The following is a 24,369-nucleotide window of genomic DNA, read 5'->3' on the forward strand; positions in this document are numbered from 1 at the left end:
AAAGAACAAGTGAAGTATAACCAAACCCCGGAAATAAAAATCAACGAAACACCAATCTCTTCTCACCAATTTAAAACTTCACCAGATAGACAACATTTGCCTTCGACAACGGAGTTAAAACGTAAAATTTCGTTCAAGAAAATAAAGCACGAGAGAATTTTACAACATAAACACGGTTTTAAAATATCGACAGTGTTAAAAAAGAAGAAGTCGGGAAACCTACGTTTTAAAATACCGAAACAAAATATCGGAAAGAAGAATGTGTTAGAGTTTAAAATCAACGCAGAAAAAATGCCGGTTGATGAGACACAAGTTAAAAAATTTCTGCTGGACCCAACAAAGGGCGGTGCCGCCCTTGAAGATGGGGGGAGAGGTAAGCACCACCACCAGAACGTTGGCACTCTATCAGATATCTCAGACACAATTCTACTTAAGAGCTTCTCCATAGAACAACTCCCTCAAGAGCCACATCAGTCCAACGAAATATTAAAAGACCAGGATCTTCAAAACACGACACAAAGTCCGGAAACTTTGGTAAGTTCCGGCACAAAGGCACCAAGCAGAACATCGAACAAGGCTCTGGAGACTGAACCTAAACGCAAACTTTCTAAACCAGAGGAAGGGGCGGCTCTGGAGACGGAACCTAAACGCAAACTTTCTAAACCAGAGCAGACTCTGGAGACTGAACCTAAACGCAAACTTTCTAAACCAGAGCAGGCTGTGGCTCTGGAGACTGAACCTAAACGCAAACTTTCTAAACCAGAACAGGGGGTGGCTCTGGAGACTGAACCTAAACGCAAACTTTCTAAACCAGAGGAAGGGGCGGCTCTGGAGACTGAACCTAAACGCAAACTTTCTAAACCAGAGCAGGGGGCGGCTCTGGAGACGGAACCTAAACGCAAACTTTCTAAACCAGAGCAGGCTGTGGCTCTGGAGACTGAACCTAAACGCAAACTTTCTAAACCAGAGCAGGGGGTGGCTCTGGAGATTGAACCTCAACGCAAACTTTCTAAACCAGAACAGGGTGTGGCTCTGGAGACTGAACCTAAACGCAAACTTTCTAAACCAGAACAGGGGGTGGCTCTGGAGACTGAACCTAAACGCAAACTTTCTAAACCAGAGCAAGGGGTGGCTCTGGAGACTGAACCTAAACGCAAACTTTCTAAACCAGAACAGGGGGTGGCTCTGGAGACTGAATCTAAACGCAAACTTTCTAAACCAGAGCAGGCTGAGACAGAGAGAAGAGCATCCAGTGAAGCCCGACACAGTCCTGCGAAACGGGAGGACAGTAAGAAAGATTTTCAACGCAGGTTTTCTAAGGAAGCCGTAAAAGGAAAGGATTCTACAGGAGCCGTAAAAAGAAAGGATTCTACAGAAGCCGTAAAAAGAAAGGATTCTACAGGAGCCGTAAAAAGAAAGGATTCGTCAGGAGCCGTAAAAAGAAAGGATTCTACAGGAGCCGTAAAAAGAAAAGATTCTACAGAAGTAGTAAAAAGAAAGAACTCTAAAGAAGCAGTTAAACAAAAATTTTCTACAGAAGCCGCTAAACGAAAGGACTCTACAGAAGCTGTAAAAGCAAAAACCCCAACAGAAGCCGTAAAACCTAATGCTTCAATAGAAGCCGTAAAACCTAAGGCTTCAATAGAAGCCGTGAAAGAATCTTCAGAAGCTGTAAAACTAAAGGATTCTAAAGAAGCCATAAAATCAAATGCATTCACAGAAGCCGTAAAACCCAAAGAATCTACAGAAGCCGTAAAACTAAAAGATTCTAAAGAAGCCGTAAAACCAAAGGCTTCAATAGAAGCCGTAAAACCTAAAGACTCTTCAGAAGCCGTAAAAGCAAACATATCTACAAAAACCGTAAAACAGCAGGCTCCCACGGAAGCCGTAAAACCTAAAGACACCTCAAAAGCCGTAAAACCAAAGGCTGCAACAGAAGCCGTAATACCGAAAGCTCCCACAGAAGCCGTAAAACCAAAGGCATCAATAGAAGCCGTAAAACCTAAGGCATCAATAGAAGCCGTAATACCGAAAGCTCCCACAGAAGCCGTAAAACCAAAGGACCCTAGAGAAGCCGTAAAATCAAAGGATTCTACAGAAGCCGTAAAACCAAATATCTCTATAGAAGCCGTAAAAGCAAAGGACTCTAAAGAAGCCGTAAAAACAAAGGCCTCTACAGAAGCCGTAAAACCAAATGCTCCCACAGAAGCCGTAAAACCAAATGCTCCCACAGAAGCCGTAAAACTAAATGCTTCCACTGAAGCCGTAAAACCACAGGCTCCGGCAGAAACCGTAAGACCAAATGCTCCAACAGAAGCCGTAAAAACGAAGGTCTCTACAGAAGCCGTAAGACCAAAAGCAAAGGATTCAAGAGACGCCGTTAAAGAAACTCAAGTACCACCGCTAGAGGACCCGAAAGTAAAACCAACGAAAACCCAAAGTTTCAAAATTGTCACGGTGACCCCACGGGCTGTGTTGAGCAGAGAAGACAACAGACGACCCAAAACAGCCCTACAACCGCCCGTCACAGACATAGACAACGAGGTCGGTTCCTTGTCTAGCAAGGGTTCCGGAATCGAACAAAAACCCGAAACCATCCCAACCAAAGACAAGCTCAAAACCCCAATGACGAGTACAGAAAGCCAAACAGATATTTCGTTCATTAGATCTTTAACAGACGTTAAAAATATAGATAGCAAAACGAAAATACCAATAGGAATATTACCCCATTCAGATGAAAAACATTCTACTCTTCAACAGGAAGATGATACATTAATAGGCCCTAACTTACAATCACAAGAAAAAATAACTGGACCAAATGTCGGCTCTAAAAAACAATCACAGGAGAAAATAGGGCCAAATGTTGACTCTAAATTACAATCCCAAGGAAAAATAATACCAGACGTCGGCTCCCAGTTACAATCACCTGGAAAATCAGGGCCAAATATGGGCTCTAAATTACAGGACAAAATTGGGCAAAATGTTGGTTCTAAATTAAAATCACAGGAGAAAATAGGGCCTAATGTAGGTCCCAGATTACAATTATCTGAGAAAATAGGGCCAAATATTGGCTCTAAATTACAATCACCTGAGAAAATGGGGCCAAATATTGGCTCTAAATTACAATCACCTGAGAAAATAGGGCCAAATATTGGCTCTAAATTACAATCACCTGAGAAATCAAAAACAAATTTTGGCTCCAGAATACAATCACGGGAGAAATTAGTGCCAAATGTTGGCTCTAGATTACAATCAATGGAGAAAATAACTGGGCCAAATGATTCTGAAACAGAGAATGATTCTGTAGAAAACGACGATATAAAAGTAATGAAGAAAATATCAAAAGTAGATGACAAGACAAAAGATTTGGATAAAGACGACGTTGGAACTGACACCAGGCGCAGGAAACGAGTTCCACGTCATAAACCGTCACCCCTGGGTGACCTCGCCACTGGTCTGACCGCTGGGCAGGACACGTCAGCACAGCCACGAACATCATCGATTAAAACATCACTCGACGGATTAGCTGCATCATCAACTAAAACATCACTCGACGGATTAGCTGCATCATACGATGGCCATAGTCTACAACCACTTGAGAACATAGCTGGTCCTAATGTAGGCTCTAAGATACCATCAGAGGAGAAAATAGGGCCAAATATTGGCTCCAAATTACAATCCCCTGAGAAAAAAGCTGGGCCAAATGTGGGCTCTAAAATACAATCACTTGAAAAATCAAGGCCAAGTGTCGGCTCTAAATTACAATCACAAGAGAAAATAGTGCCAGATGTTGGCTCTAGATTAAAATCACCTACAAAAATAGAGCCAAATGGCGGCTCCAAATTACAATCACCTGAAAAATCAGGGCCAAATATTGGCTCTAAGTTACAATCGCAAGAGAAAATAGGGCCAAATGTAGAATCCAGATTGCAATCACCTGAAAAATTGAAAACAAATGTTGGCTCCAGAATACAATCACGGGAGAAAATAGGGCCAAATATTGGCTCCAAATTACAATCACCTGAGAACATAACTGGACCAAATATTGACCCCAAATTACAATTGCAAGAGAAAATAGGACCAAATGTTGGCTCCAGATTACAATCTCCTGAGAAAACTGGGCCAAATGTTGGCTCCAGATTACAATCTCCTGAGAAAACTGGGCCAAATGTTGGCTCCAGATTACAATCTCCTGAGAAAACTGGGCCAAATGTTGGTTCCAAATTAAAATCTCAGGAGAAAATAGCTGGACCATCTATACGCTCCAAATTGCATTCACAAGAAAAATTAGTGCCAGAAGTCAGTTCGAAATTACAATCCCCTGAGAAAATAGTGCCACCTGAAAAATCAGGGCCAAATATTGGCTCTAAGCTACAATCGCAAGAGAAAATAGGGCCAAATGTAGAATCCAGATTGCAATCACCTGAAAAATCAAAAACAAATGTTGGCTCCAGAATACAATCACAGGACAAAATAGGGCCAAATATTGGCTTAAAATTACAATCCCCTGAGAAAATAGATGGGTCGAATATCGGCTCAAAATTACAATCACAAGAGAAAATAGTTCCAGATGTCGGCTCTAGATTACAATCGCCTGAAAAATCAGGGCAAAATATTGGCTCCAAATTGAAATCACAAGAGAAAATAACTGGGCCAAATATTGGCTCCAAATTACAATCACGGGAGAAAATAGGGCCAAATAATGGCTTAAAATTACAATCCCCTGAGAAAATAGATGGGCCAAATGTCGGCTCCAAATTACAATCACAAGAGAAAATAGTACCAGATGTTGTCTCTAGTTTAAAATCACCTACAAAAATAGGGCCAAATTTCGGCTCCAAATTACAATCACCTCGAAAATCAGGGCCAAATATTGGCTCTAAGTTACAATCGCAAGAGAAAATAGGGCCGAATGTAGAATCCAGATTGCAATCACCTGAAAAATTGAAAACAAATGTTGGCTCCAGAATACAATCACGGGAGAAAATAGGGCCAAATATTGGCTCCAAATTACAATCACCTGAGAACATAACTGGACCAAATATTGACCCCAAATTACAATTGCAAGAGAAAATAGGACCAAATGTTGGCTCCAGATTACAATCTCCTGAGAAAACTGGGCCAAATGTTGGTTCCAAATTAAAATCTCAGGAGAAAATAGCTGGACCAACTATACGCTCCAAATTACAATCACAAGAAAAATTAGTGCCAGAAGTCAGTTCGAAATTACAATCCCCTGAGAAAATACATGGGCCGAATATTGGCTCCAAATTACAATCACAAGAGAAAATACATGGGCCGAATATTGGCTCCAAATTACAATCACAAGAGAAAATAGGGCCAGATGTCGGCTCTAGATTAAAATCACCTGAGAAAATAGGGCCAAATGATGGCTCTAAATTACAATCAATGGAGAAAATAGGGCCTAAAGTTGGCTCTAAATTACAATCGCCTGAAAAATCAGGGCAAAATATTGGCTCCAAATTGAAATCACAAGAGAAAATAGAGCAAAATATACGCTCTAAATTAAAATCTCAGGAGAAAATAGGGCCAAATATTGGCCTAAAATTACAATCCCCTGAGAAAATAGATGGGCCAAATATCGGCTCCAAATTACAATCACCTGGAAAATCAGGGCCGAATATTGGCTCTAAGTTACAATCGCAAGAGAAAATAGCTGGGCCAAATATTGAGTCCAATTTAAAATCACCTGAAAAATCAAGACCCAATATCGGCTCCATATTTCAATCCCCGAAACAGTCAAATATTGGCTCCAAATTAAAATCACAAGAGAAAATAGAGCCAAATGTTGGCTCCAAAATAAAATCACAGGATAAAATAGGTCCGAAATTCGGCTCTAAATTACAATTGCTGGAAAAAATAGGGCCAAATATTGGCTCCAAATTACAATCACAAGAGAAAATAGGGCCAAATATTGGCTCCAAATTAAAATCACCTGAAAAATCAATTCCAAATATCGGCTCTAAAATACAATCACAGGAGAAAATAGGGCCAAATATTGGCAACAAATTACAATCGCCTGAAAAATCAGGGCCAACTATTGGCTCCAAATTACAATCACAAGAAAAAATAGCTGGGCCAAAAACTGGCCCTAGATTACAATCACCTGAGAAAATTGGGCCAAATATTGGCTCCAAATTACAATCACATGTCCTACTTCCGGGATCTAAAAATAGCAGACGTCAAATCGGATTAAGTCCTTTAGAGAATAGCGACCCATTTGTGCCTGAAGATAAAAAGGCTGAAACTAAAACAGGGATCATGTCGGAACGGAAATCAAAAAGTGGGCTAGCTACGTCCAGACACGACACAACACCAACTGGGGCAGCAAATGCAACACCAGCTGGAGCAAGAAAAGACGCAACCAAAACTGATGCGAAGGCCGTGGTAGATAAACTTACGGATGATATGCCCAAAGATGATCACAAAACATTTGTTAAGACTAACAATGATAAATTAGCTGTTTCAACCAAGTATGATCAAAAACCTGATGTTAAGTCCAAGGTTGATAAAATACCTGATGTTAAGTCTAAAGATGAAGAAACAGCTGATGTTAAACTTAAAGATGATAAAAGAAATCTTGTTGAGGCTAAGGATGATAAAACAGTTGATGTGAAGGCCAATGTTGATAAAGCACATGATAAAGCTGGATCAACACTCAAAGATGAAATAATGCCACAGGACACGACATCAGCTTTTAAACCACCAAATATGAACCTACCCATTGATAAACTACACCGTGGCACGACTAATGAACCTACAGGCAAGACTAACAAAGCAACAGTCAACCATACCCCAGATGAAAGCGAACGCTCAAGAAGTCTATCTTTCAGTACTAGCTCCATCGCTTCTCAAAGCGTAGGAAAAATCGGCGATTCGGGAATTGAGAATCGAGCACCAGAGAAAAATCAATTTCTTAGACAAATCGTCAAGCCGGAAAATGCTCAAGTTTTTAAAGATTTGATTCAACTTTCTGATATGGGGCAAGAAAACTTGAGTTCACTCTCAAGGGAGTTTGACGGTGAAAGAAATCGTTCTGTTGCTCCGGAGAATCTTCGCGGAGAAAAAAAGAATATAATATTCGAGCCGATGGGGGGAGCCCCCGATGCAGTGATTAAAAAAGCAGGCTGGTCACGTGATATTGAGGTGAACCCCGTGGTCTTTGGAGGTGCTGGGGGAGGTGGGAAAAAAGACACGGGGAGTCAAAACACCCCGCAGGGTACAGGGGGGCGAAAATTCTCCAGAAAGGAAGAAGACCCCTTGAACGATGAAACAACAGACGATTCAACAACAGCAAACGACACAGCAGGCACGTCTTTGGTCAAGAAAATTGTGAATGGAACTTCCGATACACCACGACGCTCAAATTTGGTGCCAGACTTTGGGCAAATGCCCGAGGGAAAGACGAAGGAAATGAAAAGTCCGGATAGAAGAGTTAATGATCAGACACCCGAGGGGAATGTCAAAACACCTGACGAGTTGAACGCGGAGGGTTATGTGAAGAAATCGATGGACAGCGATGTACTATCAGTGGGGAGTATTGGCGTCCAGACGGATGGGGATTGGGTGTCGGAAGAGGAGGATTTCATGGATGAAATTTATGATGATGATTGGATAACAAATGAAGTTTTGATCAGTGAAAACGATCCAGTAATGCCCAATGTGGTTAAAGAGCAAGGGGGAATAAAGGAAAAAGAGAAAGTTAAACCAAAAGATGAAAATAAAGCTAGCGATGAAACTAAGGTGAAAGATAAAAGTAAGGGAATAAATGAACTTGATTCAAAAGAAAAACCTAAGCAGGATTATAAAGCAATCTCTGAACCGAAAGTAAAAGACACAAAAAAAGACACGGATGCCATTAACAGAGACGAGGGTGGGTCACGTGATGTCAGCAATGTAGAAAAGAAAAGTTCAAAACCGAAACTTCATTATATAAAGACGCCGAGCAAAAGCAAAACTCTAATTCCATCAACGAAACAATCTCAAGAAAAACTTGTTGACAAACCGGTATTAAAAAAGACAATCTCTAAACCCGACGCAACGAAACAATTACAGGGTTATCTTAAAGATGATGGCATACAAGATAATAAGACCAAAGATGATAAAATACAAGATAGTTTGTCAAAAGATGGTAGAAAAGAAACGGGTAAAAATAAAGATGGGATTTTAAAAGAAGGTATTCCGAAAGATGGTAAAATCACAGATGGTAAACTACCGGATGGTAGAGACAGAGATGGTAAAATACCGGATGGTAGAGATAGAGATGGTAGACTACCGGATGGTAGAGACAGAGATGGTAGAATACCGGATGGTGAAATACCGGATGGTAAAATACCGGATGGTAGAGACAGAGATGGTAAAATACCGGATGGTGAAATACCGGATGGTAAACTACCGGATGGTAGAGACAGAGATGGTAAAATACCGGATGGTAGAGATAGAGATGGTAGAATACCGGATGGTGAAATACCGGATGGTAAAATACCGGATGGTAGAGACAGAGATGGTAAAATACCGGATGGTAGAGAAAAAGATGGTAAAATACCGGATGGCAAAAGCAAAGACGGTAAAATACCGGACGGTAGAGATAGAGATGGTAAAATACCGGACGGTAGAGAAAAAGATGGTAAAATACCGGATGGGAAAATACCGGACGGTAGAGAAAAAGATGGTAAAATACCGGATGGTAAAATACCGGATGGGAGAGAAAAAGATGGTAAAATACCGGATGGCAAAAGCAAAGACGGTAAAATGCCGGACAGTAAAGATAAAGATGGTAAAATACCGGGCGGTAGAGATAGAGATGGTAAAATACCGGATAGTAAAATACCGGATGGTAGAGATAGAGATGGTAAACTACCGGATGGTAGAGATAGAGATGGTAAAATACCGGATAGTAAAATACCGGATGGGAAAATACCGGACGGTAGAGACAGAGATGGTAAAATACCGGATAGTAAAATACCGGATGGTAGAGATAGAGATGGTAAAATACCGGATGGCAAAGAAAGAGATGGTAAAATACCGGATGGTAGAGATAGAGATGGTAAAATACCGGATGGTAGAAATAGAGATGGTAAAATACCGGATGGTAGAGATAGAGATGGTAAAATACCGGATGGTAGAGATAGAGATGGTAATGGTAAAATACCGGATAGTAAAATACCGGATGGCAAAGACAGATATGGTAAACTACCGGATGGGAAAATACCGGACGGTAGAGAAGGAGAAGGTAAAATACCGGATGGTATGCTCAAAGATGGAAGCCTCCAGTCACGCGCCGATGACCCAGATACCTCACGTGCAGATGACCCGTCTGCAGCTACACGCCAGTTAATACGAGCTCTCCTTGACGGTACTCCCGTCGACGCCACTGGATTACCTGGCCGCAAAAGATTATCGCTCGATAATCCTAACGACGATGCTAGTGTAGGTGCACCAATAGATAAAGACACCGCGAGGCTTATTTCTGCTATTGTATTGGGCAGTGGCGTCGATATCAAGAAAGCGGATTCAAAGAAATTCAAGCAGACGGACAAGAGACCGTCTGGTGCGCATGCAGACGAGACTGCGGGCAGCAGACGACTCGATTCCCGCCAACAACCAAGTGTGAATATGGAACCGGAAGCGGAAGCTGACACGAGTCTTGCTGTGCCAGGAGATGACGGAGGTCGAGTTAAGTCTGATCGTATGGAAGACGGGGAGAAAAATGGGGAAAAAAGTGAAGTTTCGGAGAAGGGAAAGAAAAGTGAAGTTTCGGAGAAGGAAGAAAAAAGTGAAGTTTCGGAGAAGGTAAAGAAAAGTGAAGTTTCGGAGAAAGCAAAGAAAAGTGGAGTTTCGGAGAAGGAAGACAAATTGAAAAGTAAAAGCAAGGTCAAAAATGTGTCAGATGTGAAGGAAAACGACGAAAAGGTGGATGTATTAAGGGGTAAGGAAAAACTAGAATCGAAAAACGAGGATAAAGTTGAGCCGAGTGGTCGAAAAGAAACGAAACGATATTTGGTTGCGGACGAGAACTCCGAAAACACATCGCGGTCAGGGGCGAGTTTGAAATCAGAAGCAGGAGAAACGCACCCCGGGGGTAGGCACAAGGGGGGTGAGGATTTTGATGCGGAGAATTCTAGAAGTGAACGCCAGAACGAGCCAGAAAAATATAAAACACAACGCAGGCACGGTGGTAAGAAACAGGAAAACTTGGATTCTGTACCGGGGCTTAATAATGATATTATACATGGAATTGAGGAAGAAACGAAAAAAATACTGGATCTATTAAAAAGTGAGAAACGGAAAAGTAAAGGTTATAATATACTACAAGAACTAGATCCTGATGATTTACAACAATTTGGATCAAAGAACACAGGAAAGAAATTTGATAAGGGGAGAGAAACGGAGGGAAAAAACGGGAAACCTTCTTATGAGATGGGAGGGAAATCAGGCAAGATGACGACCGTGGAAGATAGTTCTAGAAGACCTTTCCCGGTGGGCAGAGATGCTGATGGTAGCGACAGAGATGGTAGAATAATTGATGGCAAAATCAAAGACAGTAAAATGCCGGATGGTAGAGATAGAGATGGTAAAATACCGGATAGCAAAATACCGGATGGTAGAGACAGAGATAGTAAAATACCGGATGGTAGAAACAGAGATGGTAAACTACCGGATGGTAGAAACAGAGATGGTAAAATACCGGATGGTAGAGACAGAGATGGTAAACTACCGGATGGTAAAATACCGGATGGTAGAGACAGAGAAGCTAAACTCCCGGATGGTAGAGACAGAGATAGTAAACTACCGGATGGTAGAAACAGAGATGGTAAAATACCGGATGGTAGAGACAGAGATGGTAAACTACCGGATGGTAAAATACCGGATGGTAGAGACAGAGAAGGTAAACTACCGGATGGTACAGACAGAGATGGTAAAATACCGGATGGTAGAGATAGAGATTCTAAAATACCGGATGGTAGAGATAGAGATTCTAAAATACCGGATGGTAGAGAAAGAGATGGTAAACTACCGGATGGTAAAATACCGGATGGTAGAGACAGAGAAGGTAAACTACCGGACGGTAGAGACAGAGATGGTAAACTACCGGATGGTAGAGTCAGAGATGGTAAACTACCGGACGGTAGAGACAGAGATGGTAAACTTCCGGATGGCAGAGACAGAGATGGTAAACTACCGGATGGTAAAATACCGGATGGTAGAGACAGAGAAGGTAAACTACCGGACGGTAGAGACAGAGATGGTAAACTGCCGGATGGTAGAAACAGAGATGGTAAAATACCGGATAGTAGAGACAGAGATGGTAAACTGCCGGATGGTAGAAACAGAGATGGTAAAATACCGGATGGTAGAAGCAAAGATGGTAAAATACCGGATGGTAGAGACATAGAAGGTAAACTACCGGATGGTAGAGACAGAGATGGTAAAATACAAAATAGTAAAATACCGGATGGTAGAGACAGAGATGGTAAAATACCAGACGGTAGGGATAGAGATGGTAAAATACCGGATGGCAAAGAAAGAGATAGTAAAATACAGGATGGTAAAATACCGGATGGTAAAAGCAAAGATGGTAAATTATCGGATGATAGGGACAGAGATGGTAAAATACCGGATGGGAAAATAACGGATCTTAGAGATAGAGATGGTAAACTACCGGATGGTAGAGATAGAGATGGTAAAATACCGGATGGTAGAGACAGAGATGGTAAACTACCGGATGGTAAAATACCGGATGGTAGAGACAGAGATGGTAAAATACCGGATGGTAGAGACAGAGATGGTAAACTACCGGATGGTAAAATACCGGATGGTAGAGACAGGGATGGTAAAATACCGGATGGTAGAGACAGAGATGGTAAACTACCGGATGGTAAAATACCGGAGGGTAGAGATAGAGATGGTAAAATACCGGATAGCAAAATACCGGATGGTAAAGACAGAGAAGGTAAACTACCGGATGGTAGAGATAGAGATGGTAAAATACCGGACGGTAGAGACAGAGATGGTAAAATACCGGATGGTAGAAACAGAGATGGTAAAATACCGGATAGTAAAATACCGGATGGTAGAGACAGAAAAGGTAAACTACCGGATGGTAGAGACAGAGATGGTAAAATACCGGATGGTAGAGACAGAGATGGTAAAATACCGGATAGTAAAATACCGGATGGTAGAGACAGAGAAGCTAAACTCCCGGATGGTAGAGACAGAGATGGTAAACTACCGGATGGTAGAGACAGAGATGGTAAACTACCGGATGGTATGCTCAAAGCCAGGAGGCCTGGAGATGGAAGCCTCCAGTCACGTGACGATGATCCACTGACGTCACGCGCTGATGACCCAGTGACGTCACGTGCTGATGATCCACTGACGTCACGTGCCGATGATTCACTGACGTCACGCGCTGATGACCCAAACACGTCACGTGCAGATGACCCAGATACCTCACGTGCAGATGACCCGTCTGCAGCTACACGCCAGTTAATACGAGCTCTCCTTGACGGTACTCCCGTCGACGCCACTGGATTACCTGGCCGCAAAAGATTATCGCTCGATAATCCTAACGACGATGCTAGTGTAGGTGCACCAATAGATAAAGACACCGCGAGGCTTATTTCTGCTATTGTATTGGGCAGTGGCGTCGATATCAAGAAAGCGGATTCAAAGAAATTCAAGCAGACGGACAAGGGCCCGTTTGATGCGCAGGCAGACGAGACTGCGGGTAACAGACGACTCGATTCCCGCCAACAACCAAGTGTGAACATGGAACCGGAAGCGGAAGCTGACACGAGTCTTGCTGTGCCAGGAGATGACGGAAGTCGAGTTAAGTCTGATCGTATGGAGGGCGGGGAGAAGAGGGAAGTTTCGGAGAAGGGAAAGAAAAGTGAAGTTTCGGAGAAGGAAGAGAAAAGTGAAGTTTCGGAGAAGGAAGAGAAAAGTGAAGTTTCGGAGAAGGAAGAAAAAAGTGAAGTTTCGGAGAAGGGAAAGAAAAGTGACGTTTCGGAGAAGGAAGACAAATTGAAAAGTAAAAGCAAGGTCAAAAATATGTCAGATGTGAAGGAAAACGACGAAAAGGTGGATGTGTTAAGGGGTAAGGAAAAACTAGAATCGAAAAACAAGGATAAAGTTGAGCCGAGTGGTCGAAAAGAAACGAAACGAAATTTGGTTGCGGACGCGAACTCCGAAAACACATCGCGGTTCGGAGCGAGTTTGAAATCAGAAGCAGGAGAAACGCGCCCCGGGGGTAGGCACAAGGGGGGTGAGGATTTTGATGCGGAGAATTCTAGAAGTGAACGTCAGAACGAGCCAGAAAAATATAAAACACACCGCAGGCACGGTGGTAAGAAACAGGAAAACTTGGATTCTGTACCGGGGCTTAATGATGATATTATACATGGAATTGAGGAAGAAACGAAAAAAATACTGGATCTATTCAAAAGTGAGAAACGGAAAAATAAAGGTTATAATATACTACAAGAACTAGATCCTGATGATTTACAACAATTTGGATCAAAGAACTTGGGAAAGAAATTTGATAAGGGGAGAGAAACGGAGGGAACAAACGGTAAACTTTATGAGATGGGAGGGAAATCAGGCAAGATGAAGACCGTGGTAGATAGTTCTAGAAGACCTTTCCCGGTGGGCAGAGATGCTGTCCGGGTGGCACCAGAGGCCAAAAGAGATGGGGTCGATTCTGCGCAAGCTAAGCCAAAAATAAACACCGCGCCTAGAGGAAGGAATGACGTAACCGCTGACAATAAAATGTTAAAAGATCCTAATATCTTGGGAGATCAGCTTGATGGTAGAGAGCGAGTGAGAAAAGTTGACGCGATGCCTTTTTTAAGTAGCATACTTGATACGCCAGACGTTAGGGGTGGTAGATCTACATCTCAGGAGAGAAGTAAAGATAACAAACCAGCACAAAGTAAAGATAACAGACCAGCGCAAAGTAAAGATAACAAACCAACACAAAGTAAAGATAACAGACCAGCACAAAGTAAAGATAACAGACCAGCACAAATAGAGGATAACAGACCAGCACAAATAGAGGATAATAAACCAGCACAAATAGAGGATAACAGACCAGCGCAAAGTAAAGATAACAGATCAGCGCAAAGTAAAGATAACAGACCAGCACAAAGTCAAGATAACAGACCAGCACAAAGTCAAGATAACAGACCAGCACAAAGTAAAGATAACAGACCAGCACAAAGTGAAGATAACAGACCAGCACAAAGTAAAGATAACAGACCAGCACTAAGTAAAGATAACAGACCAGAACCAAGTAAAGATAACAGACCAGCACAAAGTATCGATAAAAAGGCAGAACAAAATAAAGATAACAAGTCAGAAAAAAGTAAACATACAAAAGAAGGAGCAGAACAAAGTAAAGATAACAGACAAGAAAAAAGTAAAGATAATAGATCAGAAAAAATACTATTACAAAATGGAACTGATAGACCAGAAAATGCTAAAGATAACAAACCAGATCAAAGTGATGATGGTGAAGAAGAACAAAGTAAAGATAATAAACCAGAACAAAATAAAGATAATAGAGAAAAACAAAGTAAAGGTTACAAGAAAGAACAAAGTAAAGTTAAAAAACAAGAATCAGAACACAGTAAGGGGAATAAACCAGAACAAAATAAAGATAATAAACTAGAAAACGATACCAATAACAGACCAGATCATAGTGATGTTAGAAAAGAAAAACAAAGTGAACGAAAAGGGGATACTAAACTAGAACAAATAGAAAATAACAAAGGCGAGCTAAGTAAAGCTGGTAGACCATACCAAAGTAAAGACAATTTAGCAGAGGCAAATAAAGACAAAACACCAGAAAAGGGTAAAGGTCGTCCTAAGTCAGGTAAAAGAGGTAAAGGTGAAGACAAAACACACATAGATGCTCGTCCTGATGAGATCAACAAGAAAGATAAAACGTCGAAAAATCACGACGGTTTTAGACAACCGTTGAACCACGACAAAACAAAGAACCCTACACCCAAAACCAACAAACTTCAACCAGAAAAAAATACAGACAAAACTTTGTCTTCTGTCGTGGGCCGTATTAAAAAAGCAGGCGACAAAATGTCTGAGGAATCAGCGAGGAAACAGCGCGGCACCACAGACTATAACCAGGTACTCTGGGAACTCAGAGAGCCCCGGCCTCCCCCGTCCCTCACAGACGACGGTCCCCGCCAGGTGGATCCTCAGGGTGGCCCCAGCGTCGATGACGTCACTTTCAGGGATATCTCGGACTTGGCCTCGACAGAGAGTAAAAAATTGTTTTCTATTATTTTAAACATGTTTTCAGTATTTTTTACAGACACGTCTCTAGGGGAGGACATTGCCATACCCTTCCCCCACCCCTTCGGAAGCATGTCTATTTTAGGGGTTTAGTGGCCAATAGGGCTTGTAAGTAGGTCACCAACCAGTTCTATGGCTCATGCAGGTTTTTATTGAGCCGTAGAACTGGTTTGTGACCTACTTACCAGCCCTATACCGCAGTAATTATATAGCCAATAATTGATTGTGATTGTATAGCAAGTAGACAGCTTGTTTGACAAATGCCCCATTGATCTTAGTGCCTATTCGCCTTCTCCCTATAAGCCGACTTGGGCCGACGAGGCCTAGCGATAGAGCACTAGACTATTAAACCAAAAGTCTAGAGTTCGAATCCGGGTCTAAGTCAGTAGAACGTCCTTGAGTCCACCCAGCTCTGATGGATACCTAACACGTCAAAAGTAAAGACGGCTGTGCATAGTGCTGACTACACTATCTCTTTATATGCCGAGGTCAAAATCATATGACCTCGACTTCATCTGTTTAATCTAAAAAAGGAATCTTTTCTATACGCCTACTAAGTCGTGGACATAATTTAACTACTTGCCTCCCTTTAAAAATGGCATGACGAATAGACGTCTATTCGTCATGCGGGCGTATCAACAAGACAGAATTTGTTTATTTTGTCGTTTCAGGTATCTTTTCTAGCCAAACGACAAAATAAACAAATTCTGTCTTGTTGATACGCCCGCGCGTTAAATTTACGAAACAAATATATAATTATATCTCCGTCACTACATCCTCTCCATTTTTACCCCACCAACAGCCAAAGCAGGGGGTGACAAGTATAAAATTATCTCCCGTGACACCGAGAGAAGGGGGAGAATCCACCAACCACAGCACAAGTTCCGCAGCAAAAGCTGGATGCCCATGAAGCTACACGCCCACAGCCACTACTACCCCGACATCAAGCACATCAGTGTTGTCGTCAAGCCCATCAACTTTGATATCCCCAACGATAATCTTAACGTCAAGGTGGGTTTTTACTCACCCGAAAGTGGGTTTTTAAACCTGAACTTGAGGAGGGTTTTAAACGCTTAAACTAAAAGTGAGTTTTTACTCACCCGAGAGTGGGTTTTTAAACCGTAACTTGAAGGTGGGTTTTAAACGCTTAAACTATAAGTGAGTTTTAACTTAATCCAAAAGTGGGTTTTTAAACCTTAACTTGAAGAAGGAGTTAACGCTAAAATAAAATGTGAGTTTTAACTAAGCCCAAAAGTGGGTTTTCAAATCTCAACTTAAATGTGGTTTTTTTAACTCCTAATCAGAAAGTGGGTTTTAAAATCTTAATTTCAATCCTGAAACTAAATGTGCGGTTTAAACTCTGAATCAAAAATTGGGTTTTAATTAACCCAAACATGAAAACATGTTTTCAACGATAAAACTTAGGTTGATATTTAAATACTGAATCAGCAGAATTACGTCTTAAATTAATTGCAGATACACATTAGTGTAACAGTTCCAAATTATATTTTTTAAATCAAACGTAACAATAATCTATATTTGAAAATACTATAAAGGGTGGGGTGGGCATAATGGGATATTGGTGTGCGTTGTGCAGTGCTGCCGACAGACCGTTTCCGAACGGAATACTGGGTCGCCTAGTATCTTCTAAAAGTCAAAACGTTATTAACTCTCCTCTTTGAAATTCGCGTCCTCGCACTTCTGTGGGTTGTCCTGTACTGTCTTTTGATCTGACACAATCATATGGCGTTGTTTTGGTATAGTTCGTTACATAGTTACCTCTTACATTAATGTTTTAATTATCGGGCGGTAAAAGGTGAGACTGCTAGACTGCTAACACGAAAGTCTCGAGTTCGAATCACGGTTCAAGTCAGTAGAGTGTCCCTGAGTTCACCCAGCTCTGACGGGTACCTAACTCACATTGGGGAAAGTAAAGACGGCTTGGCATAGTGCTGACCACACTATCCCTCCATATATCGAATTCACTGAAACATATAAACACTACTGTACCTTTTCTGTAAACCTTAAGATTTGAAGGGGTACTTTTTACACGTTTACGACACACGTATATTTCCTTATGTATGAACTAAATAACTCTAAATGTTCCATCTACTGGAGTTGCCTCCCATGTCCCAAAGGTTACTCAGGAAACTCTTCACCCTGCAGGTACACGTACATAACACAGAGATGCCAGACGCAAGCCCTCGCACCAAAACCAGGCGTCTGCACTTGAAGAGGCGCCCACAGTCTATGTTCCCCTCTATAAGGCTACATAGGTGAGTCCATGTTCCCCTCTATAAGGCTACATAGGTGAGTCCATGTTCCCCTCTATAAGGCTACATAGGTGAGTCCATGTTCCCCATAGCTACATAAGTGAGTCCATGTTCCCCTCTATAAGGCTACATAGGTGAGTCCATGTTCCCCTCTATAAGGCTACATAGGTTGGTCCATGTTCCCCATAGCTACATAGGTGAGTCCATGTTCCCCTCTATAAGGCTACATAGGTGAGTCCATGTTCCCCATAGCTACATAGGTGAGTCCATGTTCCCCTCTATAAGGCTACATAGGTGAGTCCATGTTCCCCTCTATAAGGCTACATAGGTTGGTCCATGTTCCCCATAGCTACATAGGTGAGTCCATGTTCCCCTCTATAAGGCTACATAGGTGAGTCCATGTTCCCCATAGCTACATAGGTGAGTCCATGTTCCCCATAGCTACATAGTTGAGTCCATGTTCCCCTCTATAAGGCTACATAGGTGAGTCCATGTTCCCCATAGCTACATAGGTGAGTCCATGTTCCCCTCTATAAGGCTACATAGGTGAGTCCATGTTCCCCATAGCTACATAGGTGAGTCCATGTTCCCCTCTATAAGGCTACATAGGTGAGTCCATGTTCCCCATAGCTACATAGGTGAGTCCATGTTCCCCTCTATTTGACTATATATGTTTCAATGTTCCTTTTCGTAAAGCTACTTAAAGACAGACAGTAAAAGATACAGACAATTCAGTTAATAATCAGTACATTAGTCAAAAATATATACTTGATACAATAAAAAATTACTTGATGTTCTTTATTCTTAGATAAGATATTTAAAATATGACATTGTTAACGTTATATTCGAAAATACTATTTAAACAACTTTTCCAATATGATATTCAAACAACTACTTTCTCTAAGTTACTATTCAAACAATCGACTTTCTCTAAAATACTATTCAAACAACTACTTTCTCTAAAATGCTATTCAAACAACTACTTTCTCTAAATTACTATTCAGACAACTACTTTCTCTAAATTACTATTCAAACAACTACTTTTTTCTAAATTACTATTCAAACAACTACTTTCTCTAAATAACTACTCAAACAACTACTTTCTCTAAATTACTATTCAAACAACTACTTTCTCTAAATTACTATTCAAACAACTAGTTTCTCTAAATTACTATTCAAACAATTAACTTCCACTCAATTACTATTCTAACAATTGACTTTCTCTAAAATGCTTTTCACACAACTACTTCCTCTCAATTACTATTCAAACAATTAATTTCTCTAAATTACTATTCAAACAACTACTTTCTCTTAATTACATTTCCAACAACCACTTTCTCTAAATTACTATTCAAACAACCACTTTCTCTCAATGACTATTCAAACAACTAATTTCTCTCAATGACTATTCCCACAATTGATCCCGACAGAGACATCATAGAGAGACGAGCCTTGAACCCACCCTGGAACACATCTATGACGAAAGAGGCTGACGACAGATACCAGAACACATTCAAACGTAGCACCGTCCTTTAACCTGTGTCACGTGATATTGTGGGAAGTGAAAGGGAAAAGGGGGGGGGGGAGTAGCCATTTTGGAAAACAATTCATCATCGAATATTCAAAGAGAGATAACTTTCAACAACGATTTAATGTTTCATGTATGTGGCGATATTGTATGTGGTTGTCATGGTCGCATATCTGGAATAAATTGGTACTCGTAAACATGGAGTTGTTGTTTTTTTTATGGATGCCTTCCATAAACAGTGCCGGCGCCAGGTATTTTAGCGCCCTAGGCAAAACTTATTAAAACGCCCCCGTTATCACAAATTAATTACTAAAACATATGTGTAAGAAAACAATTAAAAGTGACATATTAGTTTATTATCAATTGCATACACGTTATAAGTAGACATCAAAATCAAATTTTACTTGCCTCCTTCGTCTCAAAAGATTGTACTAATTCCGTCAATTCCAGTTTGCAAGCATAATCTCATTCAGAGGCGTAGCGACCCTTCCCGGCGCCCGGGGACATACTTTCAATTTGGCGCCCCCCTCGGGAGCAAATTTTCGATTTGCACCCCCCCTCGAACTTTTCATTTGCACCCCCCCCCCCTCAAACTTGCGATCTGCACCCCCCCCCCCTCGAACTTTTCATTTGCACCCCCCCCCCCTCAAACTTTCAATTTGTCGGCGCCCGGGGACATATGTCCCCCCCCCCCCCCGCACCCCCCCCCCTCGCTACGCCTCTGATCTCATTATATTGAAATTGTTGCTAAGTCCACGAGTCTACTTTACGACATAGCCCCCCCCCTTAAAAGGAGTTTAAGCGCTTCCCTTCCCCCCCCCCCCCGGCAAAAAAGAAAAGAGTCTGGAAAAATAACACTGAAATAAAATTCTCCCAAGGTGAGTTCCAAATGTTATAGATTCCAGCCTAAAATTGTTATATATGAATCCTTTAGGAGAGAGTGAAAAATATGAAAAGACAACTAATTAGATGTTTAATTTACGACTAAGACTGTATGTCTACTAACATTAAGTATTGCAATCTACATCGGCTACTGATGTATTTGTTTTTCAACTTAATAATGCTAAAACACCTAACAAACTATTTTGTTTAGAAATTAAGCCCTATATAATTTTTACAATAGCAAATAATAACTTAAAGTTATATTTATATGTAAGCGGTCAACCAAAGGTGCTTAAATTTGTAATGAATGTAAAGTTAAGCAATGAATTATCTCCCATTTGAAAATCCAAATGCCAAAATTTATTTCAAGGGAAATAGCTTTCACAAAAATAGCTAAATCAATTAAGTGTAACTAAGACATGCTTGAAAAACACAGAAAATCGCTTTAAACTTCATTATGTAATAATTATAATAAATATTTTATATTAGCTATGTAACCTTGTGAAAACAATATATTTTAACTATTGAATACTTAATTGTAGTTTTTGTTTAAAAGTCTAAAAACCGTAGCTTTTTATAACATACTTCTATTCAATTCTAATGACATACAATTATCTGTTGACTGTTTTGATGGTAATTCAATTAAATTTTGGATACCCTAGATCAGGGGTCGGCAACCTTTCAAGACGGCAGAGCCAAAAGTTACAATTTACAACATTTTCCAGATTTTAAAGAGCCACTATAATTTTTAATTCAATATTATGATCATATATACTCGTTACTACGCCTTTCATCCTATGGCCATGAAACTTTAAAAAGTTGTTGAAAATACTCTTGGAGAGGTATCTGCGGAAAAAAAAAGTCTAATTCGCAGGGTTGGCGCCCCGCATAGCGCGATTCGATTCTTTTCTGTATACGGTATATAAAAAATAAAAGTCGATTGCGGATAGACACCATTCATTCATCCGATCGCCATAAAACTTTCGGGAGTTGGTTAGAAGAGAGCGCCACTTTTCATCCCCGGCACTTAGGCGGTGAGTGATTATCGGTGATACTACGGTCAGTGATTAACTGACACGCAACGCTTTCATGGGCGGTAATGTGGGTAAAAACGTTCCCCGATGAATATAATCCAAGCAAAGGCATTGTTTACATTTAAATAACTTAGTTATAGAAAACAACGAAATAGGGAGTAATTAAATATTCTAAAAGAATAGCGAATGTTTAATCTGTATCTATATATATAATTCTCTTCTTGGAGACGTTAGAAAACAAGCTGTAAGCGCGCCTAGCAGTTCCCTCTCTTCCTCTCTAGGCATATCGCAACCTCCCCCACCCCCACATGGTCTGGTGAGCTGTGGTTCACGCTAAATGTTTACAATCGTACAGCCGGGTTTAGTGACGGCTATTAGGGGCAGATAATTTAGTTTGAAACTATTTTAAACTTAGGGGAGGTAACTAAGTGGAGGCTGCTTTCACGGGGGTGGGGGTGTAGGGTAGGGGTTGGGTTGGGTTGGGGGAAAGGAGGGTGGGGGGTATCGTCCTTAACGGCCTACTGTTAGTGTTTTAAAGCAAATATTTTCAGTGGCAGCGTTGATACTGTCGAATTGACAAATTATAATTGACTGAAAAGTAGAAAATAAAACAACTAAATATCAGCGTATTATACGCCGCGGGTCGGCTCGTTTTTATTATTGCTTTCAATCGTCACATGACGTCAGACTCATAATGTATGTCACACTTTGCCTCCACCTCCCCCCTCTCTCTCCAATATTTTTCTCTAAATATTTTTATCGTGCTGTTTTCCTTCTGATTTAGTTAATTATGTGAAAAATAATTGTTTTTTTTTTTCTAGGCAAAGGAAATACTGTAACTGCTGTTAAATCTGGACTCATTGAGTTAATTAAGCCGAAAACATCATTAATTTTTTGTATTTAATGCTGAAAATGTTGGTAATTAATTATTCATATCAGAGACACCCATCTCCTTGTATGTCTAGATATTCAATGAATTTGTTTGGCCCTAGAGACACCCATCTTCATGTACTTCTCATGAACGAGACCGCCAAACATACACACAATAGAGTTAACGTAACCCCTCTCACGTACAATTAAAATACCCCGAAAACATATCACACTTTACACTGATTCGTCTATATATATAATTCTCTTCTGGGAGCCGTTAGAAAACAAGCTGCAAGCGCGCGCCTTGCAGTCCCCTCTCTTCCTCTCCATCGCTACCACCCCCCACCCCCCCCCCCCCACCCCCACCCCCACCCATGGTCAGATGAGTTGTAGTTCACGCTAACTGTTTAGTGACGGCTATTAGGGGCAGATAATTCAGTTTGAAACTATTTTAAACTTAGAGGAGGTAACTAAGAGGAGGCTGTTTTCACGTTGGGGGGGGGGGGAGGGGTGTTTAGTGTTTTTAAGCAAATATTTTCAGTGGCAGCATTGGTACTGTCGAATTCACAAATTATAAATTACTGAAAAGTAGAAAAAAAAAAACTAAATAGCGGCGTATGATACGCAGCGGGTCGGCTCGTATATATAATTCTCTTCTGGGAGCCGTTAGAAAACAAGCTGCAAGCGCTCCCCTTGCAGTCCCCTCTCTTCCTCTCCATCGCTACCACCCCCACCCCCAGCATTGGTACTGTCGAATTCACAAACTAACTAAATAGCGGCGTATGATACACCGCGGGTCGGCTCGTTGTAAATAAATAAGTAATGTTTAGTACAGCCACGATATTTATTTGTTTTTATTGGGAAATTTTGTTCCTCCTTTTTTTTTAGAACAAACAATAAACAAGGAGAAAAATCTAGTTAAGTACAAAGTAGGATTATTTATTGGCATTTAGGCGTATCTTTTTTTTTTAAGTGCGCGTGAGTTGAACTCGCCGACACTTCCGCACCGTTCAGCACCATGAAGTTCAGACAAACAAAAACAAAGGGGTCAATGCACTTCCATCAGGAAAACTTCCGCAATGTCTGGAGGTCTGGGTGATCGCTTCCCACCCCCCGACCAGGGGGGCGTTAGGTCTGGCGGCTGATTCGTTGGGTGCCTAGAGGGAGCCTTGATGCGTTTAGTAAGGATTTTATGTGTTGGGGCCAGTCACAGTAATGGGGATGTACTATTTTTGTTATACGTGCTTGTTGTCACAAAATATGTAGATTTTAGAATGTAGATTTTTTAAAACAGATCTAGATCTAGATCTAGAATCTAGATCAAGATTCTTGTACCTATTTTATCCTGCAGTTTCTCTCACGCATACCCCCCTCCCTCGAAACGTCCACTCCCCCCCCCCCCCCACCTCCACACCTGACTCCAGCACACTGGAGGTGTTACTCATGCTTGTTCGCATGATAGTATGTATAATGTAGATTATGTTTTACATAGATCTAGATCTAGTACCTATTTTTATCCTGCACATACAGTTTCTCTTAGGCATAGCGCCCGACCCCTTCCCAATGCATGTGCAACCACCCCCCCCCCTCCACCAAGAATGAAAGCGAAAAGATCTAACATTTATAATAAGTTATACAGATATATACCTAAATCAGTGTCTCCCAATCCAGAAAGAAATCGGAAATATATAAATTTATAATAATGTAAATAAATAATATATACCCCACCCCGTAATATGGTTTCTATCGCCATTTTGTTTTTGTAACTTTCTTAGGGTAATTATAAGATCCGATTAACCAATACCGACAACTTAAGACATACTTACCTCCCTCAACTCATCCCTCCCTCCCCCACCCTCCCCCACCCCAACCATCTCTGTCCCCAGCCAAGCTTCAGATGGTCACATGGGGTTCGGAGATCCGGACCTGAGATTCGGGGAACTTTGTCTGCAGGGTGTGGCTCTGAGAGCGACGTCTGCTCAGGTTAGGATTGGGGCAGGTTAAATTGTGGGGTCCTGGGGTTTAGGGTTAGGGCGCGTCAAAATTGTGGGGTGCTAGGGTTCAGGGTTAGAAAATAAACCAAGTAAAAAAAACCTGTGTATCATCTTTTTAAAAGCACAGAAAATAAGAAAATAGAATCATGTTTCTAGCTTTATTAAAGGCAATTGGTCGCTTATGAAATCTTTGACACATTTTATTACCAACTCAACTCTCCATTGAAGGAGGGCGAGATTGTTGAACCTGGTGTTCCAGGCGTCACGTGTCCAGTCAACATCGGAGTGACCACTGCTGTGGAACCTGAGGGGTGCGCCGTGGACAGGGTCGGAGACACAGGGGAGAGGGGTTCAGATAATGAAGGCGCTAGTCACAATTCCCGACTGAAACACAAGAGGAATACAAATAACAATGCTAAACTTAAATCAAAAGTTGGTATTTGTTTTTTTTT

General features: G+C 41.2%; 1 protein-coding gene and 1 long non-coding RNA gene across 2 annotated transcripts; both read left to right on the top strand.

The window, feature by feature from the left end:
• The first annotated feature begins 11,924 nt into the window (after window positions 1–11,924).
• On the top strand, window positions 11,925–19,156 carry LOC131951719 (titin homolog). Its single transcript, XM_059314078.1, has 4 exons — window positions 11,925–15,304; window positions 16,139–16,347; window positions 17,503–17,612; window positions 19,040–19,156. The coding sequence occupies exons 1-4, from the start codon at window positions 12,292–12,294 to the stop codon at window positions 19,143–19,145; spliced, it is 3,438 nt and encodes a 1,145-aa protein (XP_059170061.1). The 5' UTR covers window positions 11,925–12,291; the 3' UTR covers window positions 19,146–19,156.
• Window positions 19,157–22,978: 3,822 nt separating this feature from the next.
• LOC131951714 (uncharacterized) lies at window positions 22,979–24,343 on the top strand. The gene is made up of 3 exons (XR_009388434.1): window positions 22,979–23,104; window positions 23,810–23,906; window positions 24,146–24,343. It is a non-coding gene; the product is annotated as an uncharacterized LOC131951714 (long non-coding RNA).
• The last annotated feature ends 26 nt before the right edge of the window (window positions 24,344–24,369 follow it).

The sequence above is a fragment of the Physella acuta genome, unplaced genomic scaffold (assembly GCF_028476545.2).
Source record: "Physella acuta isolate Inbredline_101_S28 unplaced genomic scaffold, ASM2847654v3 ptg000823l, whole genome shotgun sequence".
Taxonomy (NCBI): Eukaryota; Metazoa; Mollusca; class Gastropoda; family Physidae; genus Physella; species Physella acuta.